At 41.4% G+C, this 26,267-nt stretch overlaps 1 protein-coding gene across 2 annotated transcripts in view; it reads right to left on the reverse strand.

Annotated features, from left to right (window-relative positions):
* mtbp (MDM2 binding protein) overlaps positions 1–26,267 on the reverse strand; it is a 47,714-nt gene that overhangs the window by 4,828 nt on the left and 16,619 nt on the right. The window contains exons 9-20 of one of the 2 annotated variants that reach the window (XM_080427029.1): positions 25,829–25,923; positions 25,099–25,165; positions 24,689–24,806; positions 23,959–24,138; positions 18,074–18,187; positions 12,361–12,525; positions 11,578–11,671; positions 10,636–10,794; positions 9,436–9,531; positions 7,563–7,841; positions 5,716–5,876; positions 5,039–5,151 (exon numbers count right to left, since the gene is read on the reverse strand). In XM_080427029.1, coding sequence (XP_080283155.1) covers positions 5,039–5,151; positions 5,716–5,876; positions 7,563–7,841; positions 9,436–9,531; positions 10,636–10,794; positions 11,578–11,671; positions 12,361–12,525; positions 18,074–18,187; positions 23,959–24,138; positions 24,689–24,806; positions 25,099–25,165; positions 25,829–25,923 — 1,641 coding nt within the window. Of the gene's footprint in view, positions 1–5,038; positions 5,152–5,715; positions 5,877–7,562; positions 7,842–9,435; positions 9,535–10,635; positions 10,795–11,577; positions 11,672–12,360; positions 12,526–18,073; positions 18,188–23,958; positions 24,139–24,688; positions 24,807–25,098; positions 25,166–25,828; positions 25,924–26,267 lie in introns of both variants that reach the window. The other variant, XM_080427028.1, reaches the window with a different exon arrangement.

Below are 26,267 nucleotides of genomic sequence, written 5' to 3' on the forward strand. Positions count from 1 at the left end.
CAGTATATATAGCAAGTGCTATAGAAGAATGCTACATATTCATATAAAGAACACCGGACAAATGACTATGTTAGACAGTTAGTCACCACCCATGCTGGAGAACAGGAGCCCCTACTCTCAACAGTAAAACGTCGCAAACTGGCCTGGTATGGTCATGTCACAAGACATACCTCCCTGTCAAAGACCATCTTACAGGGGACAGTGGAGGGGAAGCGGAGAAGAGGCAGGCAGAGAAAGTCCTGGATGGACAACATCAAGGAATGGACTGGCTGCAGCTTCCAAACCCTGCTACGCGCAGCAGAAGATCGTGAGCGCTGGAGATCCCTGACTGCCCAAGCATCCATCATGACACCCCTACGGCCCCCTAGGCCATGGGATGAGTGAGTGAGATATATACGTAGATTCATTAATATATTCTCTGGTGATAGACTGCACATTTAGATTTATTGATAAACTATAGATACTGCATACTAACTCAGACATTCAGAAACCCAGTGCAGATCTTGTGTTTCACGCTTACTACTGTTGCTACTATGACACCTGAATTTCCCCCTAGGGATCATTTTATCTCACCTATTGTAGATCACTGACTAGGTGCAGCTGTAACCTACGGTATATAGGGTGACTCATTATGCATGTCTCACTACAACATGGACTGAAATGCACTTTTGCACTCTATGGACCCTTACACTAGCTGTACAGAACTGTAATGTCTGAAATAGAAACATTTAAAATCCAGACCTTAGCGTGAACCCCTTTTGTGTTCTCTGCCAGTTCTCCCTTGCTGCATGCAGCTTTATGATAACAATATAATGGGAGACGGAGGGGGTGAAAGAGAGACAGGGAAACTGTGTCTGTTGGTGACGTGTGTGTGTGTGTGTGTGTGTGTGTGTGTGTGTGTGTGTGCGCACGCACGCAAGTGTGTGCATATGTGTTGATAGAGAGGAGATAAGACAGTGACTAGTTTTCAGAGGCTACTAGGCAGTGTCCTTGGAGCTCACTACATGTAAAAGAGAATAGAAAAAATATTTGTTCTTTTGTGTAAGTGGGAGTGTGCATTCATATATTATATTGCATTGTCTGCAGCCACTGGCAAGGTCTGTTGCGCAAGATACGGGAACAATTAAACTCCTGTTGACCCTGAGATGATACAGCGTCCCCCCCCCCCCCTAAAAAAATGCCTATGCAAACTAATAATTCTTCATTCTTCCCGGAGGCATTCTATGAAGCATAGCGTGCACATTTTGACAAAATGCCACTTAATCGAGAAGGTTGGGTATACCAGACCACTTGAGGGTCCAGCTCAATCGCTCCCAAACAGTGTGGTGAGTCAAACTGGTGTGCCTTGGGATTTTGTGACAAACACACATTATTATTGTAATATTTACAGCTATACAAAAAGTCATGTCCGTCTGCGACCAGCTAATCTCCGGCACCTCTGGCCCGATCGCAGCGAAACTGTGCACACACACTCCCTGAATGCCAGAGCAGAACCTCTGCCTCGAATCAGCCTGTTATAGCGCCACCAGGTTTGATATTACTCCAACAGATTTTATCCAAATATCACGCAAATCTAAAACATTGTGTTAAGTGTTTAATACTCAAATACCTCTGAAATTTGAGACCCTGTACCTGGGACATGTTGAATGTTTGAACCAGGCAAGAGATACAAAGCTACTGCAGGTGTTCTTGGCGGCAAGCAAAACATCTATTACTAGAAGCTGAACCCAATTCCGCCCACAATGGACGACTGGCATGGGATAGTCCTGGAAACTTTTAGAAAGGAAACATTTACATACCTCCAAAGAACTCAAAGACACAAATTCTACCAAATTTGGAACAACTGGATAGTACATACTGTATGAGAGCAGACTTTGTGTGATCTCACTGGTTTTATCGACTTCATTTTCTCTGTAATATGTTTAGGGCACCCCCTCATCCTCCTCTTTTATTCTTTTTTTAAGCTATGCTTTAAAGCTATGCTTCAATCCAATCCAATCCACTTTATTTATAGAGCACATTTAAAAACAACAGTGTTGAACCAAAGTGCTGTACATTCAATAAAATACTAAAATAAACAAGAGAACACACACAATGAACAAGACAACGATTGACACAATGCCTGGGGAAGCAGCAGCTTCTCAATCTGAATTTTCAAACGCCAAGGAGAACAAGTGAGTTTTCAAACGTGATTTAAACACAGGCAGGTTTGAGACACTCTAACATGGGGTGGCAGCTTGTTCCACAATGTGGGCGCTATGGAGGAAAATGATCTATCTCCCCGTGTTTTCAACTTTGTTGCTGAGTGACTGGTCAGTAGACCTCAAGACCCTTGTACCATTATTGGGAGGTAGAAGTTCGGATATGTATAATGGTGCCAGCCCATTTAAAGACTTAAAGACAAACATTAAAGTCTTAAACTGAATCCTGTAACGAACAGGGAGCCAGTGTAGGGAGGCAAGGATAGGGGAGATGTGATCATATTTCCGTGCCCCTGTTAAGAGGCGAGCGGCCGCGTTTTGGACTAACTGTAGTCGTGACAAGCAGGCTTGGCTAATGCCAACATAAAGTGCATTACAGTAGTCGAGTCGGGTTGAGATAAAAGCATGGATAAGACGTTCAAAATCCGAGAGGGTTACAGCAGACTTGACTTTGGCTAAGAGCCTCAGCTGATAAAAGCTGGATTTAACAACAGAGTTCATCTGTTTGTCAAACTTAAAATCGCTGTCCAATTTGACACCAAGGTTAGTGACCACTGGTTTTAGAAAAGGCTGCAGGGGGCCCAGATCCAGAGAGGAGGTGTCGCAGGCGGTGCTGGGTCTGAACACCATGACCTCTGTTTTACTTTCATTAAAGTTAAGGAAATTCAGGGCCATCCATGCTTTTATGTCCTTCAGACAGTCCATCAGTGTGTTCAGGGAGGTGGTGTCATTTCTTTCAGGGGCATATAGATCTGCGAGTCATCTGCATAGAAATGGTAGGGAATGCCTGCTTTTTAAAAATCAAACCCAGAGGGAGGAGGTACAGGGAGAACAGGATGGGGCCAAGAATTGGGAGAGGGGCAGAGGATGATGTGGAGTCACCTAGGGCTACAGAGAACGATCTGTTTGACAGATAGGACCTGAACCATGTTAAAGCAGTGCCTCCGACACCCACACAGCACTCTAGACGTGAGAGGAGAATGCTGTGTTGTAAAGTGTCGAAGGCAGCTGTGAGGTCTAGAAGCACAAGGATCGCAGGATCACCAAGGTCAGTGGTTCTTAAAAGGTCATTTATAACTCTTAAAAGTGCTGACTCTGTACTGTGAAAGGCTTTGAAACCAGATTGGAAAACCTCAAGGAGATTATTTGTAATTAAAAATGACTGAAGCTGTAGAAGTACGGCTTTCTCCAAAATTTTGGAGATCAACAGAAGTTTTGAGATGGGCCTAAAATTTGAGAAAACCGAGGTGTCAAGGCTTGGTTTCTTAATCAATGGTTCGACTACTGCCTGCTTGAAATAAGTTGGAACCACACCTGAGGCAAGACTCTGATTGATAATCAATTGGACATGTGGTCCAATAGTCTGCCAGGCTTCCTTGAAAAGGCGAGGTGGGACAATGTCAGTAGGACAAGAAGCAGGTTTTAATTGAGAAACAATTTTTTCAAGGTGGGAAGGTGACACTGGTTCAAACTCATTGAAGGCAGCAGAGCAGGTGACAGTTAAGGAAGGATCAAAAGAGGGCATAACAATCTTAGCTCTAATAGAGACAATCTATAAATAAATAAATATGCTTTACTGTATACTTTCGTTTTTGTAATGTTTTATGAAAGAATTAAAATGTTGTGATTACACCCCTGTAAAGTGATGTCTAAAGACCCCTACACACTGTACGATATTTGACCAGATTTGTCTGTCGGGGAGCTTTTTTGGTGTTCGCCGACAAAACCACCAATCTCAGTCAAGATCGGGCGTTTCTCGCCACAGTGTTGATCGCACAATGTGTAAGGTACTCCGAGAAGATCCACCCCCGATAAATGCTATCGCCGACACCTTGCCGGCAAGTTTTAGATTTCTGAGAGCACATTACAGCCACGCACCGTGGCTAGTCCTTCCACATAGAACCGCAATATTACCGTCCAGACAGTCCTGTATTAAGTTAAATATTATAAAACAGATTGAGAGAGTGAGCTGAGGGGCTGAGAGAGTGAGGATGGGGCTGTTTATTTGAGAGGAATAAGGCTCGCAGACAGAGAGAGAGCTGTGTGTGTGTGTGTGTGTGTGTGTGTGTGTGTGTGTGTGTGTGTGTGTGTGTGTGTGTGTGTGTGTGTGTGTGTGTGTGTGTGTGTGTGTGTGTGTGTATATCTGAACAGTACTGCCAGATTTTGCGAGAGAAATTTGCAACCAGGTCTATGAAAACAAGCCCAACAAAAGTGACTAGGCCGCGTGAGCACTTATATACAAAAACCTATATTCAAATAAAATAGCCGATCTACAAGTTCACAACGCGTCGCAGCTATTTTCAAAGAAAAAAACATTAGGAAACAAGGCCAAATAAGCTACACTTTAACCCATTAAAACCAGCAAACATCTGTGTCATTTTAGATTTTTGCATTGGGCTATTCAAAAATAGCAGATGTACAAGCTTGTACATCTGCTATTTTTTGTGCATTTTTGAAAAATCTTGAAAGTGTGTAGAATCGGCCTCAGGTCTTAATGGGTTAATACAGTTTTTTGTTTTCTTTTATCTTGTTGTTTTTTCCACCCCCGATTCATGCATTTTAAGAGGTTAAGATGCAATAGTACTGTGGTGTAAAACATGAAAGGAAATGGATCTGAAGGATTTCAATTTCTCACCACACACAAACACAAGGATGCACATTCAACACACACACACACACACACACACACACACACACACACACACACACACACACACACACACACACACACACACACACACACACACACACACACACACACACACACACACACACACACACACACACACACACACACACACACACACACACACACACACACACACACAGTCTCTTACCCTGTGGTGTTTCTGGGAGCGTGACTCCTTGGTAAGTTTCTCCTCTGCCTGTCCCTCAGATGTCTTCTGCTGAGTGATTCTAGGCTTATCAGCAGTGGAGGGGTTCACTAAACCTGGGTAATAATATAATGGAAATTGCTTGTAATATCTGAGCATCGCATTTTAATTACGGAAATGTGATATATGAATAAAGTTTGATTTGGTTTGATCTAGGTGCACAAATCTTTATTTTTTTGGTATGTCCAGTTCAACAGTAAGAGTGCTTACTGATATAATGTATTACCATGGAGACGGACAGTGCTTCCTAATAACTTTCATTTTGGAGGTGTGCTCGCAAGGCTCGGCCTGACTTCCTAAATATCACAGGGCATGTGCACCTTAGCAAATTTGTCCGAGAGTCCTAGGTTTGATTCCTGGCCATCCAGAACATGTCACTCCCCTACTCTCTCTCTCTGCATTTCTTGTCTCTCTCCACTGTGTAACTATCAAATAAAGCCCCAAAAATAAGAGGAAGAAACGTGTGACTGCCGAGGTAATGTGTAAACTCATAAGTAAATTATCAGAACGTTCCCTGTACACTTATATTCATGATTATAAGTCGGATTAATATCTTTCGACAGATTAATATCATTCGAGACCCCAACCCCTTCAACCAAACCCGTCAACTCCAGGCTTACCTGAAGATGTCCGTTTTGTAACTGAGGCAGAGGAGGACAAGGAAGAGGAGGTTGACTGAGTCCTGACTGGCTGCTGTCGTAGTGCCTTCACAGAGGGATGAGTCCCACTGCTGGTGCTACTCTGAGAGCCCAGAGAATCACTGCTTTCTGACTTGGCCAGCCTAGCACACACACACACACACACGCACACAAACAGGGACACACACAGCCGAGCATTGGTGATTCTAGAATCATGTGTGATCGCTCGGTGGGAGCCAGGGAGCACAATCTTTGTTCCATTATTCTTATTCTGCCCACATCTTTGGACCATTCCAACTTCTTCATCCTTTCACCTTGAAACTTACTTCAAACGTTCAAATGCTCAGCTTCTTTGGGAATTGTGGGCTTCTTTTAGAAGTGTTGAGAATGGAAAGTCAAAGGGAAGAATGTTTACATTTTTGTCTTCGTTGCAGGCCTACTACTTCAACATGCTTTAACTTACAGACTACATTCAGCTACATTTTGAGCCACTTAACTTTTTGAGCTTTCAAACTTTAAGTTTGATGAGAGTTTAATAGTCTTTTCAGGATTTGCAATACCAACTAATGGTGAAATGTTCAGCTTGCTAGAGTGGAGCCATGTGGAAAAATAACTAATTAAATTTCTACTTTTTGTTCATTGGAAGGTACATTCCTCTCGAATGCGATTTCTTTAGACATATTTTCTTCACATCTGTTTTCAGTGAGCCCACACTGTTTATTCAGGAACAGCATTTGTTCTATATACTTCAATGTGTTACTCACTAAACCATGACAGGAGGATACAAAAGTTTAAATTCACTCCTCGTATTCTATTGAAATGATAATATTAGTGTGCTGACTGTCATTCATTGTCAGAGCCCCAACGCCGTAACTGCGAAACAGGCTTAACATAATGCTGACCACCGTCAAAGCAGAATGCTGACATTTAAAATGCCCCCCCATTAAGACCATTGATACTGTGGAGGGTGTCTGGACCTCACATTGAAGTACAGTATAACACCGAAAAGAGATACACAGAATGTCTCATTATACAGACATTACCATGTCAGCATACAGTACCGATCAAACATAATGCAAACAGAATACTGGCAAAAGGTGTGTCCTAACGCAAATGTGAGTGAGAGAGTGAGGAAAAGAGAGGGTGTGTGTGTGTGTGTGTGTGTGTGTGTGTGTCTGTGTGTGTGTGTGTGTGTGTGTGTGTGTGTGTGTGTGATAAAGTCAGAGCTGTTAGCCGTGTGACAGAAAGCAAGGTTGTGTTAGTGAAAAGACAGAGGATCAATGAATGTATGTATATATATATAGAGCAGCAACTGCACTCAGCTCAAACAAGAACTCCTGCCTAACACATCTGAAAGAAAACCGTTCCTGTTCAGTGTGTCTGGAATTGCCCACATGCTCTCCTCGTCGCTCTTGTCGTTACTGTCAGGCAGAAACCTTGTATCTCCATATTTCAACGTTTCTTTCCGTAAATCAACACCCTACTTCGTCATCATACTACAGTGAGTGTAACACAAAAGTACAAAAGTATCTACAAGCTCACAATGCGTCACATCACAACACGTTGTGAGGTTGTAGATCGGCTATTTTTGCTATCATCGACATTTTGGAAGTGAAAGTGTCAGTCTGTGGGTTTTATAAATATTAAACCAATGAAAAGTATTAACACGTGCTTGAGACTAAATAATAACTACATTGGATCACAAGTAATTATTTTCCATTTCCAGAAAAACAACAGTTTTTTTTTACCAACATACAAGGTTTCCACCTGACAGCGTCGATACGCCAATAAGAATTTCCACACAATTTCACACACGCACGCACGCACACCTCTTGCGGGAATATCCTCCAGTGACATCTGTGTCCCAGGACATGCGTTTGAGGCGCGCCACGTCGGCGTTCTGCAGCATCTCGCCGTCAGGGACACTCCCAGGCTCTGACATTACAGCGGGCGAGGGAGCAGGGCTGAGGGCGAAGGGCGCAGGGCTGAGGGCGAAGGGCACAGGACAGGGCTCCTTGGAGCACGTGGTTTGGGTCTCGTAGCGAATCAGACGGGACTGGAGGCGTACGAAGGCCCGGTCTCTGTCCAAGGCATCATCCAGGCAAAACCTCAAGATAAAAGAAAAGGTTAACATCAAGTACCCTAAAAGAAAACAATAACAAAGAGATTTCTAGTGCTGGTCTGAGACTGGTCTCAACATTTAAAAATTGTTGGTGTAGCACTGGGTGACATGGACAAATATTAAGGCATTTTCTTTAACCAAATACATTGATATATTATATTGTGATGATAATATGTTCTTCTTAATTAAAATAAACTAGACCATACCCGTCGGGGGATATGAGCACCCACGCTTGTTTCACGCACATGATTTGGCAACCCGGGAGCCAGCGAACACAAAAACGCTAATAAACAGCTGACATTTGGGGAAAGCGAAAAATCTCCTAAATATACATTGTGAACTTGTATACAGTATCAGTACAGAACAATGAATGCCTAATGGCCCGTTTAAAGGCAGTTTGTAGATTTGTATTTATGGTACTTTATTTTAGCTCACTTTAAAGCTTTTGCTATTTCAGTAAATAGACAATTCTGACTCTAATAATAGTTTCCTGTTTTTGTCGGCATCGGTCAGTCTGGTTGGGTCTAAGGAGGCTGGATTCAACAGGAATTACCACAACCAACAACGACATTATACTGTAGCTACAGTAGTCTTTTTTAATCCCCAAGAGTGGGTCTAGGGAAGAAAATCATTGTAGCATGACTGACATGCTGTACATTGATTCTGAATGGCTATAGGAAGCTTCAATTTGATTGGTGGCTGCACTTGTGGATTTTTTACTGACTCGCCACAAAAAAAAGGTTTTGATCCCCAGCAAAGGCTTGTATCCACATAATGAGATTGTACAAATGTGCAAATGCTAATTTGTGACTCACAGTACAGGTTTAGTATTTGTGAGACCTGTGTTCCCATTAAGGTTGGTGAATTAATATTCGAATATCGAATATTCCTCGAATATGGGGAAAATATGTATATTCGAATATGAAAATTAATATTCGAATATTAAAAGAGTTGTTGTTAATGTTTATTTGACAGGGACAATACAAAAAACAATGTATCAAGTTATAAAAACAAACAAAAGATATGTTTTATCGGATCCGAGCACTCGATACATTGTTTTTTGTATTGTTTCTGTCAAAAAATGTTTACAATAATAATAATAATAATATTATATAATATATATATATATATATATATATATATATATATATATATATATATATATATATATATATATATATATATATATATATACATAATATTCGAATATCTGCCAATTTTTAAGACCAATATTCGAATATCATTTCTGAGGAAAGTTGACAGCCCTAGTGCCCATTGTGCGTACATGCAAGAGGGCAAACATTTAGGCATTGTTTACTATTCACAAACTGAAAGTAAATTCCATTACAGACATAATTATTTTACATAAACTACGAATGAACTTAAACAACTATTCTATTTGTATTTGTGTTAGCCTTTCATGTCCTCAAACAAAAGGATCCATTATTAGGTTACTTAAAATGTGTTAGAATTAATTATTTTGTACCACTAACAGGCATTAAGAGGGACTTGTAGCAATGCTTGCTAAGCCGTTAGCTCTACTTGACGCAGCCTATGTGCTCTGGTGTGAAGACACTTACTCTATGCCGTGGTAGTGGGAGGCTGAAGCCTGGCTGAAAGGCAGCTGGCTCACCTTCCTTGGAGTTAGCTCTGGTGATAACTGGAATGCATTATCACTTCAGGGAGGGAGGGAGGGAGGGAGGGAGAGAGGGAGAGGGAGAGAAGCAAGAAAAGAAAGTAAGAGAGGTGGTAGTGCAAGGGGTTGGGAGAGGTGTATAATACGGGAGTAGAGGAAAAGGAGCAGAGGAAGACAGTCAATTAGATACACATAATTCACACAGACGTGATTTCGTTCCGCTTACCATTTTAAGGTTTTGCTCTCCTCTCTGAGCAAGACTAATCTCACAGAGACAAACAGGCTGACAGAAACGTTATTACAACTAATTGATGAAAACTCTGCACTAGAATAATGTATTCCCTGCCCCCAGAGTCCCAGACTAGCCCCTATTGTATTCTACACGACTGAATGCATTTTAGCCAGGCAGGCTGCAAGCTCACTGTCGACAGCTGATGAGCCTAATCAAATCCTCGTTATGGACCCATCAAATCTGTCATCCCCCCATTCGGACACAACTCGTAAACAAACTACGTAATAAAGCCCAAACAGATGCCAAGTATGTCCGCGTTTGTATATCTGCCGGGTTTTTTGGGTGCATGGTTATGCCTGTGAGTGTGTATACAGGGTATATGCAGTATGTCTGTATTTTTGTTTGCACAAATTTATGAGCCTGTGTTTGTTTTATTGTCTATTCGTCATTCTAAAAGTATAATCTTCGTCTGTCCCTTGGTCTGTGTGTCCATCTGGCTGCCTGTCTACAGCAGTGTTTCCCAAACATAAGGTCGGGACCCACTATTGGGTCGCGGATCAGTTCTCATGGGTCGAGAGTAAATATTCCTTTTCCAAAAGGTTTTCCGGAAAAGAAAAAAAAAAGGAAATTTCCAGAAATGTCCAAAAATGTTAAAGAAAAGCCGATCTACAAGCTTACAACACATCGCGATTGTAGCGATGCAACACTTTGTGAGCTTGTAGATCTGCGATTGTCACTATAATTGAAATAGGGCTTAAGTGATTACTTTATAATGTATTTTTTGTAAATGTGGGTCCCGACAAGACACCAAATGTAATGTATAATGTTTAATGTATCTTTTGGGTTTTCAGCTGAAAGGTTTGGGAACCACTGATCTACTACAGTACGTGTATGAAGTGTGTCTAGACGTACCCTCTCTGGACAAGCAGCGGCTGGAGCTCCCCAGCAGGATTACCGTCAGGTGTGAAGTGTTTTAGAAGTTCTCTGGCGTCCAGCAGGGCAGAGGACGTCTTTTGGCCATCTTTAGGACCCAGTAGACTATCACTAGAGCCTGGACCAGACAGACCAACTCTGAAAGAGAAGAAAGACAGAATTGATATACAAATAGCATAAGTGTATAACATTGCCGTGGCTACTTTGAAATGTGTGCAGGCTTTCAATGTTAAATTGTGTTCCGTTTAAACATCCATCTATGCCAATTCAGCACTTGACTTGTAAGACTTCAGCTCATTGTACTGAAGTTGTTGATGTTAGACCTTAGTTGTCGATACATCCTATTGTAAGAGGGGCAAAAGTAATTGCTTTGTAGGGTGAATGTTTACACAACTGTCTATCACGACTCACAGTATTACAAAAATCCCACAATACAATTACAATGATTGACTACAAATGATAAATATCAATATATCCCCCTGCCCTGGTTTGGAGTATTGAAGAGATTGTGCGCACACAAATTAATACAACTCCAAACACATCACAATCATGGAAATATGCCTCCATTGAGGTTTGGCTGAATGTGAAGGAACACAAACGACTGGACGATAGATATTATTCCCAACATCACATTCGTTTTAACAGGGGCCATGCACAACAGAACTGCTGGGCCAGAGTTAGCTACATAGCTCATCATCTGTGATCCCTGGACAGGAAGATGTTAAAAGAGCTGTGGAGATCCAAGCACACCCAAGGAACATGAACAACTGGGTTTGAGGACAGCACGTCCGCAGTGCTGCACACACGTTGAGGCGCAGCAACTGTGAATCAAGCTTTATGTCCCCAAACTAAGTATGATAAGCAACAATAGCTGTTTAATGCCTATAAAAAAAATATATTCCCATTGTAAATTTGATTTACCTCTTCTGCTGTCGTCTCCTCTGCAGGTTCTCAATGTTGTGGAGGACACTCCTCTCTGGCCAATCAGACTGCTGGGAGGAAATGCACTTCAGCTCTGCAGTATCGGGGAGAAAATACAACTAGGCTTTAGTGTCAGTCAAAGGTAGGGTAAGTGATATTTTTTGGTATAATCTTTTTTTTGTTAAGGTTAAAAGTACTATATTCTGATAGTAATCATTGCTACAGAGCGTCACAGGGGTCTCTCCAGCTCTTTAGTAAACAGAATATAGTACATTTTCAGGTAGGTGACACATTTTAAGCCAATCAGGAGAGAGCACTGAAAATGCATTTTCTGTTTAATAAAGAGCTGGAGAGACATGGGAGACTCCTTTTCTGGACAGGACAATAGTAACGAGCACTATCAGAACATGGACCCATTTTGCAATTACCGGTATTTGAATAATTGCAAATCACTTACCCTACCTTTAATACGATGTTACACAATTAGGAGTAGTGGTGTCTAGGCTTAACCACTTGAACCCTAGCATCCCTATTATGAGGGGAACGTTTGCCGAAAATAGCAGATCTATGCAACGTGACACGTTGTGAGATTGAAGATCAGCTATTTTCAGGTGCAGATGGGGAGGGGGGGGGGGGGGGGGAGAGGACCAAGTACAGAGCCCACTCTGGTTAACTAAGTATTGGTATTTCTAAGTACAGAAGGATTTAAGTGGTTCACAATAGAGAGAAGCTGGCTATATAACACAGGGTATTCCTTGTACTGTATCTGTCCTTCTACTGTACCTGGGGTCTTAGAGGCCGTGTTCTCTAGGACGTCCTGTAGACGGGGGGCAGTAGCAGGTGGAGAGGCATCATTCATCTTCAGGTACTGCTCTCTGGCCAGGTTCAGTAGGACCTTGAGGTCATGCACTGGTATTGTGGATGGGGCTGATGCCTCTACTTGCCTCCCTGGACAAACAAATACAGGCTGCTGTTAATTTGGGCAGCCTGGACAAACAGATACAGACAGCCGTACATTTGGCAGCCATTTTAGAGTTTTGTTGTGTTGGTTTGTGTTGGTTTGTTTTGTCAGATAAGCAAACACTTTGGAAATTTGTCATACTTTTGGATGGAGAAGATCTAAAAGCTTCCAGGTTCCAAGCTTCACCACCAGGAAAGGTGGTAAAGTCAGCCGAGCGCGCTACAGGGAGCTCTCTCCCGTCTCTGCAGGACATTTACGAGAGCAGGTGCTTGGACAGGGCACAAAGAATTATGATCGACAAACATCATCCTAGCAACAAACTGTTTGTGATGATGCGAAATGGAAGCGCCTGACATGCCTCACAGCCAGAAGGGCCAGAGGCTTAGAAAGAGGTTTTTCCGGCAGCTGTCGGAGCCCTAAATGAAGACATGGACCAAAAGCTAAAACATAGGAACACAAAAATAACTAAATGGAACAGACAAGTGACTCTTCATTCTATGTACAGTATATATGCATGCTCCCTTTTGCACATTTGATTGAACACTGCTGCTATTGGATACATATTGTATCTGTACATTATACCTGCACATTTTCAAAACTGCTGCTAAAAGATAAGCCATTGTAGGTATGAAATATGATGATGGTTATTGTTTTTATTGTATATTTTTTGCATCTCTTTTCTTATTGTTTTATTACGTTATTATGCATGTTAGCACAATTTCTTTGCTTATACTTGTATAAGTTAGTGACAAATAAATCCCTTGATTCTTGATTGGGATGTTCTCATTTTACAGCATCTATACAGGCAAATAAGTATACTCTCAAATATACTCATTCAGTACAATCAACCGCTTAGGTAAAATGAATGTTCACTCTTTCAATTCCCAATACCCGCTGCTATGTGCTACATTGCAACATGTTTCTTTAACCATGCACATGAAACTGTGATTTTATACCTGCCGTTATGTTTTCATACCTGATATTCTGTTGTTTATTTCCTTAACCATGTCACTTCAACCAAGCACATGACACTGTGATTGTATATACTTTTTAAATGCTGCATGTGTTTGCCACCTGCCTACCAAAGTGCCAATCATCCTATCAATCAATCACAAATGGTATGTATACTGGGCTTTGCATCTGATTTGACTGTGCCTTCCTTTATTTTGTTCCCTTTATATCTATTCTCTGTTTCCCTATTCTAACTTCTACTGTAACTGCAATGTTGAGAGCTTGCACAAAACAATATTTCACCCACTCTTTTACACCAGTTCTGATTATGGCATAGACACAGACAGCATTTCTTTTTTATTACTAAAAAACAAAAAATATTTTAGTTTGTCTTCTTGTTTATGAACTCCGTCATGGTCAACATTTGCACCAACATACAGACAGAAACTGAAATGATGGAACACAGTGTATAGGTGCTGAAATGGCTGGAACACAATCAGAACTGACCCTTTTCACAGCAGACATTTTCATGTGTCAAAGCTAGTAAATGCAGCTTAAGGGAATAACATTAATTCTGGGTCGGTTTCATTTTAGGTGTTACTCTGTACCTGCATGGACAGCTCCAGTGCAGTTAACTTCATGTTGGGACTCAGAACAGACCCAGAATTAATGTTACCTTCAGCTGCGCTTACCATCTATGACAATGTTTCCCAAACTTTTTAGCTCAAGACCCAAAGAAGAGAAATTGTAGGTCTCTCCGGGACCCAAACTAGTAAAAATAGCGGATCTACAAGCTCACGACGCATCGCAACACGATGTGAACTTGTAGATCTGCTATTTTCACTACTTCTTAAAAGTTGTTTTTAAATTTCTTCAAAATTACACGGCTGACTTCTCACACTTGGGTTGTAGCCAGGCTGAACAGTAAGTAGGAACGTCAGTCGGAGACAATGACGAGTTTGACGAGATTTGTGTTTTCAGTGGTTTTCCACCAGTTGGCGCTGTTCGCTACCCTATGAATGATGCCTTGCCTGTCAGAAAAAGACAGACCCGGAAATTACGTCATATAAAAAAAAATAAGCTGCTCGTTTACTTCCTGTTTATTCGTTGTGGAAATCTCCGTTCCTGTTGTTTTTTGGCAAAAACAAGCCACATTCAACTGGCCACAACTATGCAACGGATTACAGCGAATGGACAATTTTTCCCCTCGATTCTGATGTGATCTCCGTAAAGACGGCAATCATGGAAAATATTCCATGATTTTTCAAAGGTTAGTAAAAACACTCGAAAATCGCTGGCAGTGGCGTGGCAAACGATGTGTTATTTCGTGGCAGTCAAAGAGTTAATGGCAGCAGTATTGGCAATTATGAACCCGATTTTTAACCACTTTTTGGGCATTTCACTGTAGCTGGAAAAATGACAAACGTTTTCAAATTTTTTAAAATGAGCATATCTAAAAGCTCACAACGTGTCGGCTGTTTTAGAATAATGTTCAATAGGGCTTAAGTGGTTACATGAAATAAAGTTCTGTTTATATGTATTTTATATTTACTTGTTCATTGTATAATCAAAGTGGTTGACCTAATAGCCAAGTGAATATGGCGCGTTCCACATGGGCTCTAATGCCAGACTGCGAGTCCCCGGTTTGATTCCCCACAGGCTGGACCATTTGCTGAATGTCAGGCCCCTACTCTCTCTCCGTGTTTCCTGTCTCTTTCCACGGTATCTATGAAATAAAGGCTCCAAAAAGCACAAAACAATAACTTAAAACTACAATGAAGCTAAATGTTCTTTTCATTTATTGAAGCTTAATATGTACACAATAAAAAATGTGTGTCCAACAAAAAGTTGTGTTTATTTATTTATTTTTGTTTGTTTGCGGCATTTGCGCATAAGTTCAGTGTTTTCAAACAGTAACTTTAATCAAATCAATTTTTTTCAAATTGCTTAGAAATTGTTGCACTTTTTTATATCTGTCATAACATCGGTAATTGGTGGGCTAGGACTCAATTGTGAACGGCATTGGACACAAAACTCTGGCATCGATCTGGCTCTACACAGAAAGACTGCACACACACACATACATGCGCGCTTCCATTGGTATGCACAGTTAATGAGGTACGCTTTGCCAAAGAACTTCTCACTTTAAATTGCCTATTCCCATTTGATGTCTCAGTGGTAGAATTTCAATACAACTTCTGTGATCTGTCTCCATTATTGTTTCACCTTTTTTGCCTGCTAAAGGGAACAGTAAAATAACGATTATGTCTACAGACTTGGTTTTTATGTCCATAGACAGCTCATACTCAATGACATGGTTGGATCACAAATGCTAAGACAATGCTTGTATAATGTGTGCTTTTGCCTCCAAACTGTTTGGTAACATTTATTGTTTTTTTGCGGCTCCTCGGACACAGTAGCAGCATAGTAACAATGATAAAGACAATAGTATGATAAACGTCTAGATATAATATACAATAGGCCTAAGAGAGGGTGGAGCTGATATTCCAAACTGAACCTAGAGTCAAGTCAACAGTTCACAGTGTGGTCCCCTCCATCCATTTGTCTCTCAGGCTATCCCTTAGGGCTACTACACGCAAGATATTTGCTCCGATTATGCTGTCGGGTACCTTTTTTGGAGATCGTCAACAAAACCCCTGATCTGACGCAAGATGGGGCTTTCCTCGCCAAGGTTTTGCTTGCTGTGTGTGAAAGGCTCTGCGAGACGAACCGGCCACTAATCTAGTTCTCGCCGATGCCTTCCCGAGCGTTTCTATATATCTAGCACGTTTGATATTTGGCTTTGTCACCGACTGGACATCATACAGTATGAATGAAGTTGCGATCACAAAAAGAGCCAATTACAGCCAGATGGCTAGGGGAGGGTCGCTGGACCTGACCGCCGCTCTTTCCCGCAACAAAATAAATCTTCCTATTTAGCCCTGCATAGTACCGCAATATTACCGTCCAGTCCTGTATAAGCCTGCAATATTTACATTGAGATCCAAAAACATTACAAAACAGAATGAGAGTGAGTGAGCATGCGCGAGGGGCTGAGTATTTAAGAGGAATTGCACACAGAGATAAATGGTTTGTTTATTTTGCGACGAGCTGCTGCACACGTGGAAGTGGAACACACACAAGAGAGACAGAGAGAGAGCGAGAGAGAGAGAGAGAGAGAAAGAAAGAAAGAGAGTGTGCTCTGCTGTACCCACCCAGTAGGGGAAGTTGTGTTCTCCTCTGATTGAATGTAGACATAATATTTGTAGACATAATATTCATATCTTGCTAAGTAAAGCACGGTGCAGGATTTTGCGGGGCCTTTTCCCGACCGCAAGTAGCCGCCCGCGCCCGCAAGATTTGCGTTGGGACCTGCGGGTACTCGCCTGTGAGTACTGTGAAATATCTTGCAGTGTGTGATCCCGTCGGCGATCAATCATATAGTGTGAAAACCACAACGATATTATGACAGCCGCTTTCAAAAAGAGTCTTGTGTAGTGTGAAATACATAACGATCTGATGACTCCCCCACGACTTTAAAAGTCCTACAGACTGCCTTAGCTGCCTTCAGAGCAGTGGTTCCCAAACCTTTTAGCTCAAGACCCAAAAGAGAAATTAGATGTTTGCCCGAGACGCAAACTAAAAGTGAAAAAAAAGAAGAAAAAAAAGGGAAAAATTGCAGATCTACAAGCTCACAACGCGTCGCTTCGCGCCGCGTTGTGAGCTTGATCTGCTATTTTCAGTACTTCTTAAACGTTTTTTTTTGTATTATTGGATTTTCGTTCAATTTCATTTATTAACTGCTTTTGAAAATTTGGGAATAGTTTTAATTGATGAAAAGTTTAGATTTCTTTTTAATAATATATATAAATATATATTTTAAATAAAAAAGGGGATATTTACTTGCGAACCATAAAAATTGGTGTGACACATGACCTAAATTGAGTCTGCTAAAAACCTCTACTGATGATTTATATATATTTTTAATGGCACATATGCTCTATTTCATAGCATATCGGGGACATAATAATGGGAGTTGGGGGAAGAGAGCAAGCGAGAGAGAAGGGAAGACATACATTCAGCAAAGGTTGTGAACTGGATTCAAACCCATGACATAGCAAGCACCACTGTACAGTAAGTGACTTAGCCCACCAAGCCTTAAAACTCTGTCGGAGTTGAAGATGACCCGCAGGCGCGGTGGTGTCAGACTGGATAATGACGTGAAGAGAGGGGCTAATTAAGAAGGAATGTCATGCAAGTCAAAGCTAGCAGCCATCTCAGAGGTCAGGAGTGGGTGAGCTTCAATCTGAGGCCATCATATTTCTCTCCAAGACTTTCCATCATCTGAGTGAGAACCACTGCATTAGAAAAGTCCTGAAGGTATGTATGCATGTCTGAAAAATTGCTTTTTGAGTTATTCCGTAATATACCTCAACTCTAAGGTACAAAAACCCATTCAACGTGCACTTCTTCCACACTTCCAGCTTGTATTTCTCCAGCCATATTTGCTTTCCAGCAGAGCATGAACATGGCCATGAACTGAGCTGTGATTTGTGTTTCATGGCTGTGTTCAGTTGTACTTACTGAGATATTCTTTGACTACCAGGGTCTGGACCTGTGTTATTTTCTTCTCTCTCTTCAACAGGTCATTTCCACGGAGACAGGGAAGCGAACAGAGCCGGTCACCAACATTCCTTCCTGGTTTGGGAGAGAGTAGGAGAATACATTAAAGATAAGGCTGGAATGGATAGAGTTCAGTTCCTCTGCACCAGCTAATTTGTGCTTCAACTGCCAAACCCTTCACAGTCGAACAAGGAATTAGTTTCTTTGCATATGCCTGTGTACCCATTTCACCGGACAGGTCAGCGTGCGTTTCAGCATCTTGACTCTTATTATGGGTCTGTAGCCATAATGCCCTGTTGGCCCACACAATCCGTAGTAGTGCGACAGAAAAAGACACTTGATAATTTATAATAATACTAGACACTTACTGAGTCAACAATCACAAGAAGAATCAAAAAGGGTTTATTTTTCTCTTACTAATACAAGCTGTGAAATGTTGGTGGGACAATGCTCCAAAGAGACGGTGCTAACGCAACGACACAATATAACATAATAATAAAATAAAGAATACAAATAAAAGTAATAATACTGGATGATATAGCTAAAGCACAGGTAGAACAGCAGTAGCATAAATCTCATAAGACAGGTACAATACCTTTTAGCAGCCGTGTCAAAAAGTGCAAGGGCAGAAGGCATATTATGGTATATCTTTAGCAAGAATGTCAAATGTGCAAAGAAGCAGAAGGCACACATACACATAAAAACTCCACTACTCCACTTGCACATCATATGTATATGCACTATAGTACTAGTAACAGTTTGAGCAGCTGTTCGGGATTTTTAAGAGTTGTTTTATTTAGTTTTTTGACCATGTCCTCATTCAGGGCTTTGACAGCCGCATGGAAAGAAGGTTCTGAGCCCTGAGCACCTCCACACTTTCCATTTCGTATAATCACAAACAGTCTGTTACAAGGATGATGTTTGGCATTCATAATTCTATTTTACCTACTGTCCAGCAGGGACGAGAAAGAGCTCCCTGTGGTGCGCTCAGCTGACCACCACCTTCCACAGCTCTCGTAGGTCCTGGAGCTCTGCTTTCATACCATATAGAGATGCCCCCTGACAGGATGCTCTGGGTTGTAGCAGAGTAGAAAGATTTCTGGACCGTCTCTGACAGCTTGAATTTTCTCAGCTGCCTGAGGTGGGACAGGCGTTGTGTTGCTTTCTTTGCAACAGCTTCTCTATTCATTCTCCAAGTCGGGGAGCTCTGTGATGTGCATTCCAACGTACTTGAAACTGTCCACTCTCTCCCCTGGTTCCCCTTTGATCAGGAGGTAAGACCTCTGCCTCGGTCTACAATCATCTCCTTGGTCTTTCCGCCGTTTAGGAACAGGCAGTTTTCCTGGCACCACTGCGCGAGGCCCTGCCACCTCCTCCAGATAGGCCCTCTCGTCGTCATTTCAGATTGGGCCTACCACCACTTTGTTTCAGCAAACTTAACAATGGTGTTTGATCTGTTCTTGTTTCAATTCTCATATTTTTGGCTATGCAGGTTACACTAATTTACCACTTTTCTGTGCTAAATGCTGCTGCACATTTACTATACAGCTACAGTACATGCACTATAATACATAACCTTTGTCACCAAGAAAGTACTAAACCCAATTCATATCACCAAAGCTAGGTGGTTAAAGGGTATTTGTATTGATCCAAGTTTTCAATTACTTCTATGCATGTGACCCTTCCGAGGGAGCGCTCGGCTGTGTTCGCCTGGACCGCGTACGAGGCGGTGTTGACGTCTCGGAGGTATCGAGACGAGAGGGGGGCGAGGATTCACGATTCTGTCGGAACATAACTCGGACGGCTGAAGCGGACTTAGCAACGTTTGGCACGGCGACTCACTCGCCTAAGCTCGCTCGGTGTTTCTGTCAAGCAGAAACTTTGTAGTATATCCATATTTAATCTTTTTTTTTTTAAGGAATACTTCGTCATACTACACACAAAAGTAATACAAATAGCAGATCTACAAGCTCACAACATGTTGCAACGTGACATGTTGTGAGCTTGTAGATCTGCTAGTTTTGCTACTTTTTATTATTATTAAAGTGAAGGTGAAAATGGTTATGTGTGTCTGTGGGTTTTATAAATATTGATTCTTGAACCAAGGAAAATTGTTTAACAAGAGTTTGTAACAAAATTATAACTATATTGGATGCAGTGGAAGACATGTTCTTTTTACACTTCCTGAGAAGTAACCGTTTTAGACGTTTCCACCCGACAGCGATGATATACTAAATATTTTCTGTTTTTGTTTAGGTGGTAAATATTACTGATGTTTATTATTGCTGATAGCTCCCCAAAGAAACCGCAGCGGTGTCATGTCAGTAGTTAGGGCACTTCTTACTTTTTCACCTAAGAAACTGCTGTATCGCCATGTCAGTAGTTATAGAACTTCTCATGCTTAATTTATACTCCATCATACGATGGTGTCGTACAAAGCACAAGAACATAAAAAGGATAGAAGAAGAAAGTTTTAGGGGAGAAAAAAGGCCTTTCAACGTTTATTGTATGAACAAGAATTACAGATCCAACGATTAAGTCCTCAATATGTTTTATCCACGTCCGGAGGGTCCTTATATTCCACCACACATCTATTTTTAGTTCAGCCAACCAATCTTCAATATGTATTAATCCTCTCACACACTCCCTCCAATGCTCTCTGTCGATCCTTCTCTTTCCCTTCAACTTTCTCCATCCATTCATCATCACTTCATCTTACCTTGGAGGCGGCATGGCTTCCAGCATAATGTCCTGATTAGCAGTATAACAGAAGAAAGGCCTTGAATGGACAAAGGACTCACTGCTTCTATGGGATTGTACCAGAGGAGGAGAGAGGTGCAGAGAGAGAGAGAGAGATGCAGAGAGAGAGATGCAGAGAGAGAGAGAGAGAGAGAGACAGATAGAGAGATAGAGAGAGATAGAGATAGAGAATCCTTCTTGACCCATAGTGTAGCCAGTCTGGAACATGGCTTGATGTTCACTGACACCTCTTGCTTCAAGTTCAGACACTCTTGTCATCACACAGGGAAGACTTCCATTCCAGTCAAGGAGTTAATGCTTCAACGCTTAGAGAATGTTTTCTTTCTTTTTTTTCACGGCGTGACCCTGAAGGCGCCAGCCATCTACAACAGGGTTGGTTGGTATTTTTGTCGGTATACTGTATTTATGTATTCTTCTGACTACAGTGACGTCACACGTGATTTATCAATCATCCGCCATGATGTTGACGGGTCAACTCGGCTAATAGAAACTATAGAGAATAGGCAATATCTTTCTTGGATATTTTGTGGTCATCTAGATTTATATGACTTGTTTATGTGTGCCAACTACATTTGCGGGCTACAGCCAAGTGGGCCAGAACACTATAAGCAAACTGACACTTTGTGCACTTAAAGAAAGTACATAAAGACCGCCTGCGGACGTCTGGACTATTAATCCTCAAGCAACAAGCATAGCCATCAGTTGAGTTCGGTAACATTTTTGTTTACGTTGATAGTCCCGGTGGTACTTAAATTGACTTCATTACCGTAATTTTCGCACTATAAGCCGCACCTGAATATAAGCCGCAGCAGCTAAATTGAATGATTTGTACATATATAAGCCGCACTGGACTATAAGCCGCGGGTGTAAAATCCATAGATTTAGGAGGTCCCCTAGTGGCCGTTAGCTGTAAAAATCCATAGATAAGCCGCACCGTTATATAAGCCGCAGGGTCGAAAAATGGGAAAAAAGTCGCGGCTTATAGTCCGAAATTTACGGTAATTAGAATCTTGAAATATCAATTATTTTTGCTGATGCGCTGGTATAGATTACCAACAGTGTTGCGTTGTTGATATAAGTCGTAAATACTTGCACCTGTAAAACAGGCTGTTTTATTGCAAACTATCCCAAAACAACGATTAAGTGCCCCCATTTTCCCAACATGATTTGATTCACTTATATTTGTCTTAAAAAGGTCAAAATAGCAGATGACTATTGAGAAAATCATTAAACCACTTTCGACTTGGGAGTCCCTCTTTAGGGCATATGATTAAAGGCAGAATCGTGGACAGTTTAAAAAATTTGGCGATTTCATTAGATGGTGGTTGTTGCAGTTACCTGCACTACAATACTTAATAGTTTTGCGCAAGGACAAAAAAATGCAATCCCAATGGTGAAAGCTGTGTTGTTTGACCCGACAAAGTAATGGTGGCTTCAGCAAATACCAGAAATACCAGAATGTGTGTCTCAAAGAATGTACCGTATGCATGTATGTTTGTACGTACGTACGTACGTATAGTATGTGTATGTGTGTCCCAACAAAAGTAGACCAATCACAATGATCTACACAGCTGAGTTGATGCTTGCTACACCAATCACAATCCTCACAAATGTAGACTCAACTTTAGGGTGGGTGATGGTTGGTTTATGCAATCACACTCACACCTGGCCTGAGTTAAACTAATTGCACTCTGAGCTGGCCGTGATGACACCCGTCCTGTACACACCTGCATAAGCATACAGCCACACTTCTGTGTCAGAAGTGTTGTAGCCAACGCATGCCGAGGTGTCAGGCACGTCAATTTCCCATGTTGTCTTGCAGGTTGTGGGCAGCGGCAGTTTTCTGGTGTGTTGTTTGTTTTAACTTGCTGTACATTGGAGTGGTAGGCTCACTGACAGAAAACTACAAGTGAAATGCCTGTGGGGTCAACCACAGCGCTTCTTTCCTATTGGTTGACGTCCAGTCAAAGTTCACCAATGTTGAGCTCCACACTTCAGACGGGTTTGAAAGCACTGTGTCAAATGCTGCAACCGGACGCTCCACCCCCTTGCTCCCATAGCATGAAGTGAATGAGATGTTGGCACTTCTGAAGGAGTGATCATTTCGGTTAACTCAACGTCCTGTTGTGAGGTGTGCCCGAGCGAGCCACAAGGGTGAGCGAGTGCCTGTGCCGAACAGCCGAGGGCCTCATGTCGTTGAGAGCTCCCTCTATGCATCTCAGTCAATTACGGCAATTGGTGGTGGGGTTTTGAGGACAACTGGTTAGGGAATCTCTGACACACAAAAGAATCCAAGGAGTATATAATTAAAAAACGAGAATTCAAGTATACTTTAATATTTAGTGGTGGTGTCTGCTTGTTCTGCATCAGGCGGGATGATTTTATAGCGTGTATACATCTGTATACTTTATTAATATTTGTTTGAGGGTGTCTTTATTGTGATCACACCTGTGCTTGCTGCATTACATTGGCTACCAATGGACTGTAGAATTGTTTTAAAAATGTATTTAATCACCTATAAAGCTCTCCATGGGCTGGCCCAAAATTATTTAACCGAACTACTGCACCCCAAGGTCAATGTTACTTAGGTTGAGATTACTTAGGTCTTCAGGCAAAGCCCTTCTCACTGTCCCTAAAACACTGTCCTTAAAAAATCGATGCCTTTAAAAAGCGGCTAAAAACGCATTTGTGTCGCAATTTTTTTTATTTGAAATATTGTTTATTTCTATGTATTGTTGATGTTTACGTACTGTTTTGCTGCTCTGTTTGTAACTTTTTTTTATTGTTGCTCTATTTCAATGTGACGTTCTTGTTATATATTTAGCTTATTTATTGTACGGCACCTTGTAACATTTGTTTTGAAAGGCGCTCTATAAATAAATTTACCTTACCTGATGTTATTCTTCTGTTCCTACTGTACTACCATGCCCTGTATCTGTAACTTTTATTGCTGTGCTGCCTCTGGCGCCTGAATTTTCCCTGCAGGATCAATAAAGCTATCTATCTATCTCAAGATGCGTGCACACACACACACACACACACACACACACACACACACACAAAATATATATAAAGAAAATATATACCTGATGATGACAGAGATTTCTCTTGCAGCAACCCGGTGACTGTTGCCATGGCAGCAGCTCCATTGATCTGTTTGGCTGAGTGTAACATAGTGACCCTGCAGGCTCCATCTCCATCATCTTCTGACCCCTGAACCAACAGGAAGTAGTGGGCGCTCTCACCCTTCACCTCCACCTCAGGCACTATATGGCAAGCCACAAGGAAGTAATGGGTATAAAGAGTTGGTTCACAGCAGAGTGGAAAGTTCTTTTTTTTTTCTGTTAAGGGATTATTTGAGAAATAATTCTGGATGGCCTTATGAAAGCTTTTATGGTGTAATTTCACCTGTATTCAAAATAGAGGGAGAAAGTGTGCTTTCCATTTCCTATCCTATAATTTATTGTGGGCAAAGATCAAAGGCATTGTTTCCCCTGACCTATGGTGAATGACTCCCAGATTTTTTTTTGAAAGGGAAAAAAAGAAAAACGTAATACAAGGTCATTATATACGCAGTCTATGCATTTTGACAGTCATTTGTAAAAAAAAAATTGTTAAACCATTTTTATTTTTTTTTGTATTTATTGGGCTAACCAGTTTTTTCAATAACTATAACCCATATTATTTGTTCATGATTCAGCCATTGGCTGTTGCCTTCTGACAAAGACATAACTTACAGTACCTCTGTTGAGGGAAAAAAGTTGAAATGAAAAGAGGTAGGATTACGTCTAAGCATCAGAATGATGAATATCTTACCAGGCAGTGACTTAGGTCTCCTGGCCAAGAACTCTTTCCACCGCTGGGAACTGAGCTGGCTGGCAGGGGGTTGGGCTATGGGGGTGACTACACAGGACAGACAGAACAATCCTCCAACCTGTGGGTCACACACACACAATCACACAATCACACACACACACACGCACACACACACATACACACCAAAGCAATCTTGATCAAATCTATTCACTGAACCTACAGAGTAGATTAGATGGGAGCTGATATCAGTTTATGTTTATTGTTTAATCAATTCAAAATGTAGATACAAAATGGCAATTCATTTGCTGATGAAAGAGGACTCTCTCTCCATTCATTTTTAATTGGCTTGATAAGATAACCTTCTCAGGCCATGAGAATTGTTTGAACTTTAACCACTTAAATAAACGTACTTTTCCACGTAGTGACCTGAGCTGGTCCAACAGCATCTTAGCTTTCACCGACTTGCCGGACAGGCCTCTTTAGTTAAAAGTTAAGAAACAACACAGTAGTAAAGGACTGTACAACATTTGAGATGTAAAAACATCTGATATGGAAGTGTAGCTTTCATATACATACTATATGCTTACATACTGTAGGACAGACGGCAAACAGAAGCAACCGTAATAGCCGCTGGATTCCTGAATTCATCACTGACTATAAAATAGATCTTTCCCTTAAACCATGAAATCAGGACGTGGTCAAAACAAATCACAAACAGAATTAAAGCTAGACAGAAACCAGGCTACTGGCCAATGACAACAATGTCTAGGCAGATTGCCTGGCTTTCAAAGTGGCTTCAAAGTCCACTTCAAAGTAACAGTAATCCATTATTACAGTCATTATGTACCGTTACCCATGCTTTATATCCCTTACTGGGAGTTCCTGGTCATAGCCAAATCTAGATTACAGGTCTAAGTTACACACAGGTGTTTTATTCTGTATTACAGTATGACATCATGGGATTGTAGGGAGACCAAGCTACGTATGTGTCATGACAGCTGTTTGATGATAAATCTGTGTGTACCAAGGGCTATAAGGGCCCCTTTTGATTTGGACAGATGGAACCATGACATAGCTTTACTCAGGCGTTGACTCACAGACACATTATGCACGCACATGTGGATGTTATTGCAAGGATACAGTTGAAACTGCATGCTGGATGGCATGAAGCTGGGCAGGTCTGACAGATTGACCAACTGAACCAAGTCTAAGACTGGCCTGTAGTAGTGGAAGACCTGTAAAAAGAAAAGGGGAGTTAAAACGCAGGGCGGAGGAAAATAGCCTGATCTGCTATTTCCGCTATTTTTGGAAAATGTGTGAAAATTTATGTACATTTTTCCAACATGGAAATGATTGATTACGACGATTATGCAAAATAATTATGATTATCACAAATAAATAATTGCAGTTAGGCAATTATGTAATAAATGTGGTAGGCCTAGTCCAACTCCCTGTTAGAAAGGGAGCAGCAGAGAGAGACGGTGAGACAGTTAGAAAGAAAAAGATAAACAGTGGTTGAACTTAATAACTTAGTAAACATAGTCGTCTAAGATGGCTTGGACACCTACTAACTACAGTA

The sequence above is a fragment of the Gymnoscopelus braueri genome, assembly GCF_963280865.1.
Source record: "Gymnoscopelus braueri genome assembly, chromosome: 4".
Lineage (NCBI taxonomy): Eukaryota > Metazoa > Chordata > Actinopteri > Myctophiformes > Myctophidae > Gymnoscopelus > Gymnoscopelus braueri.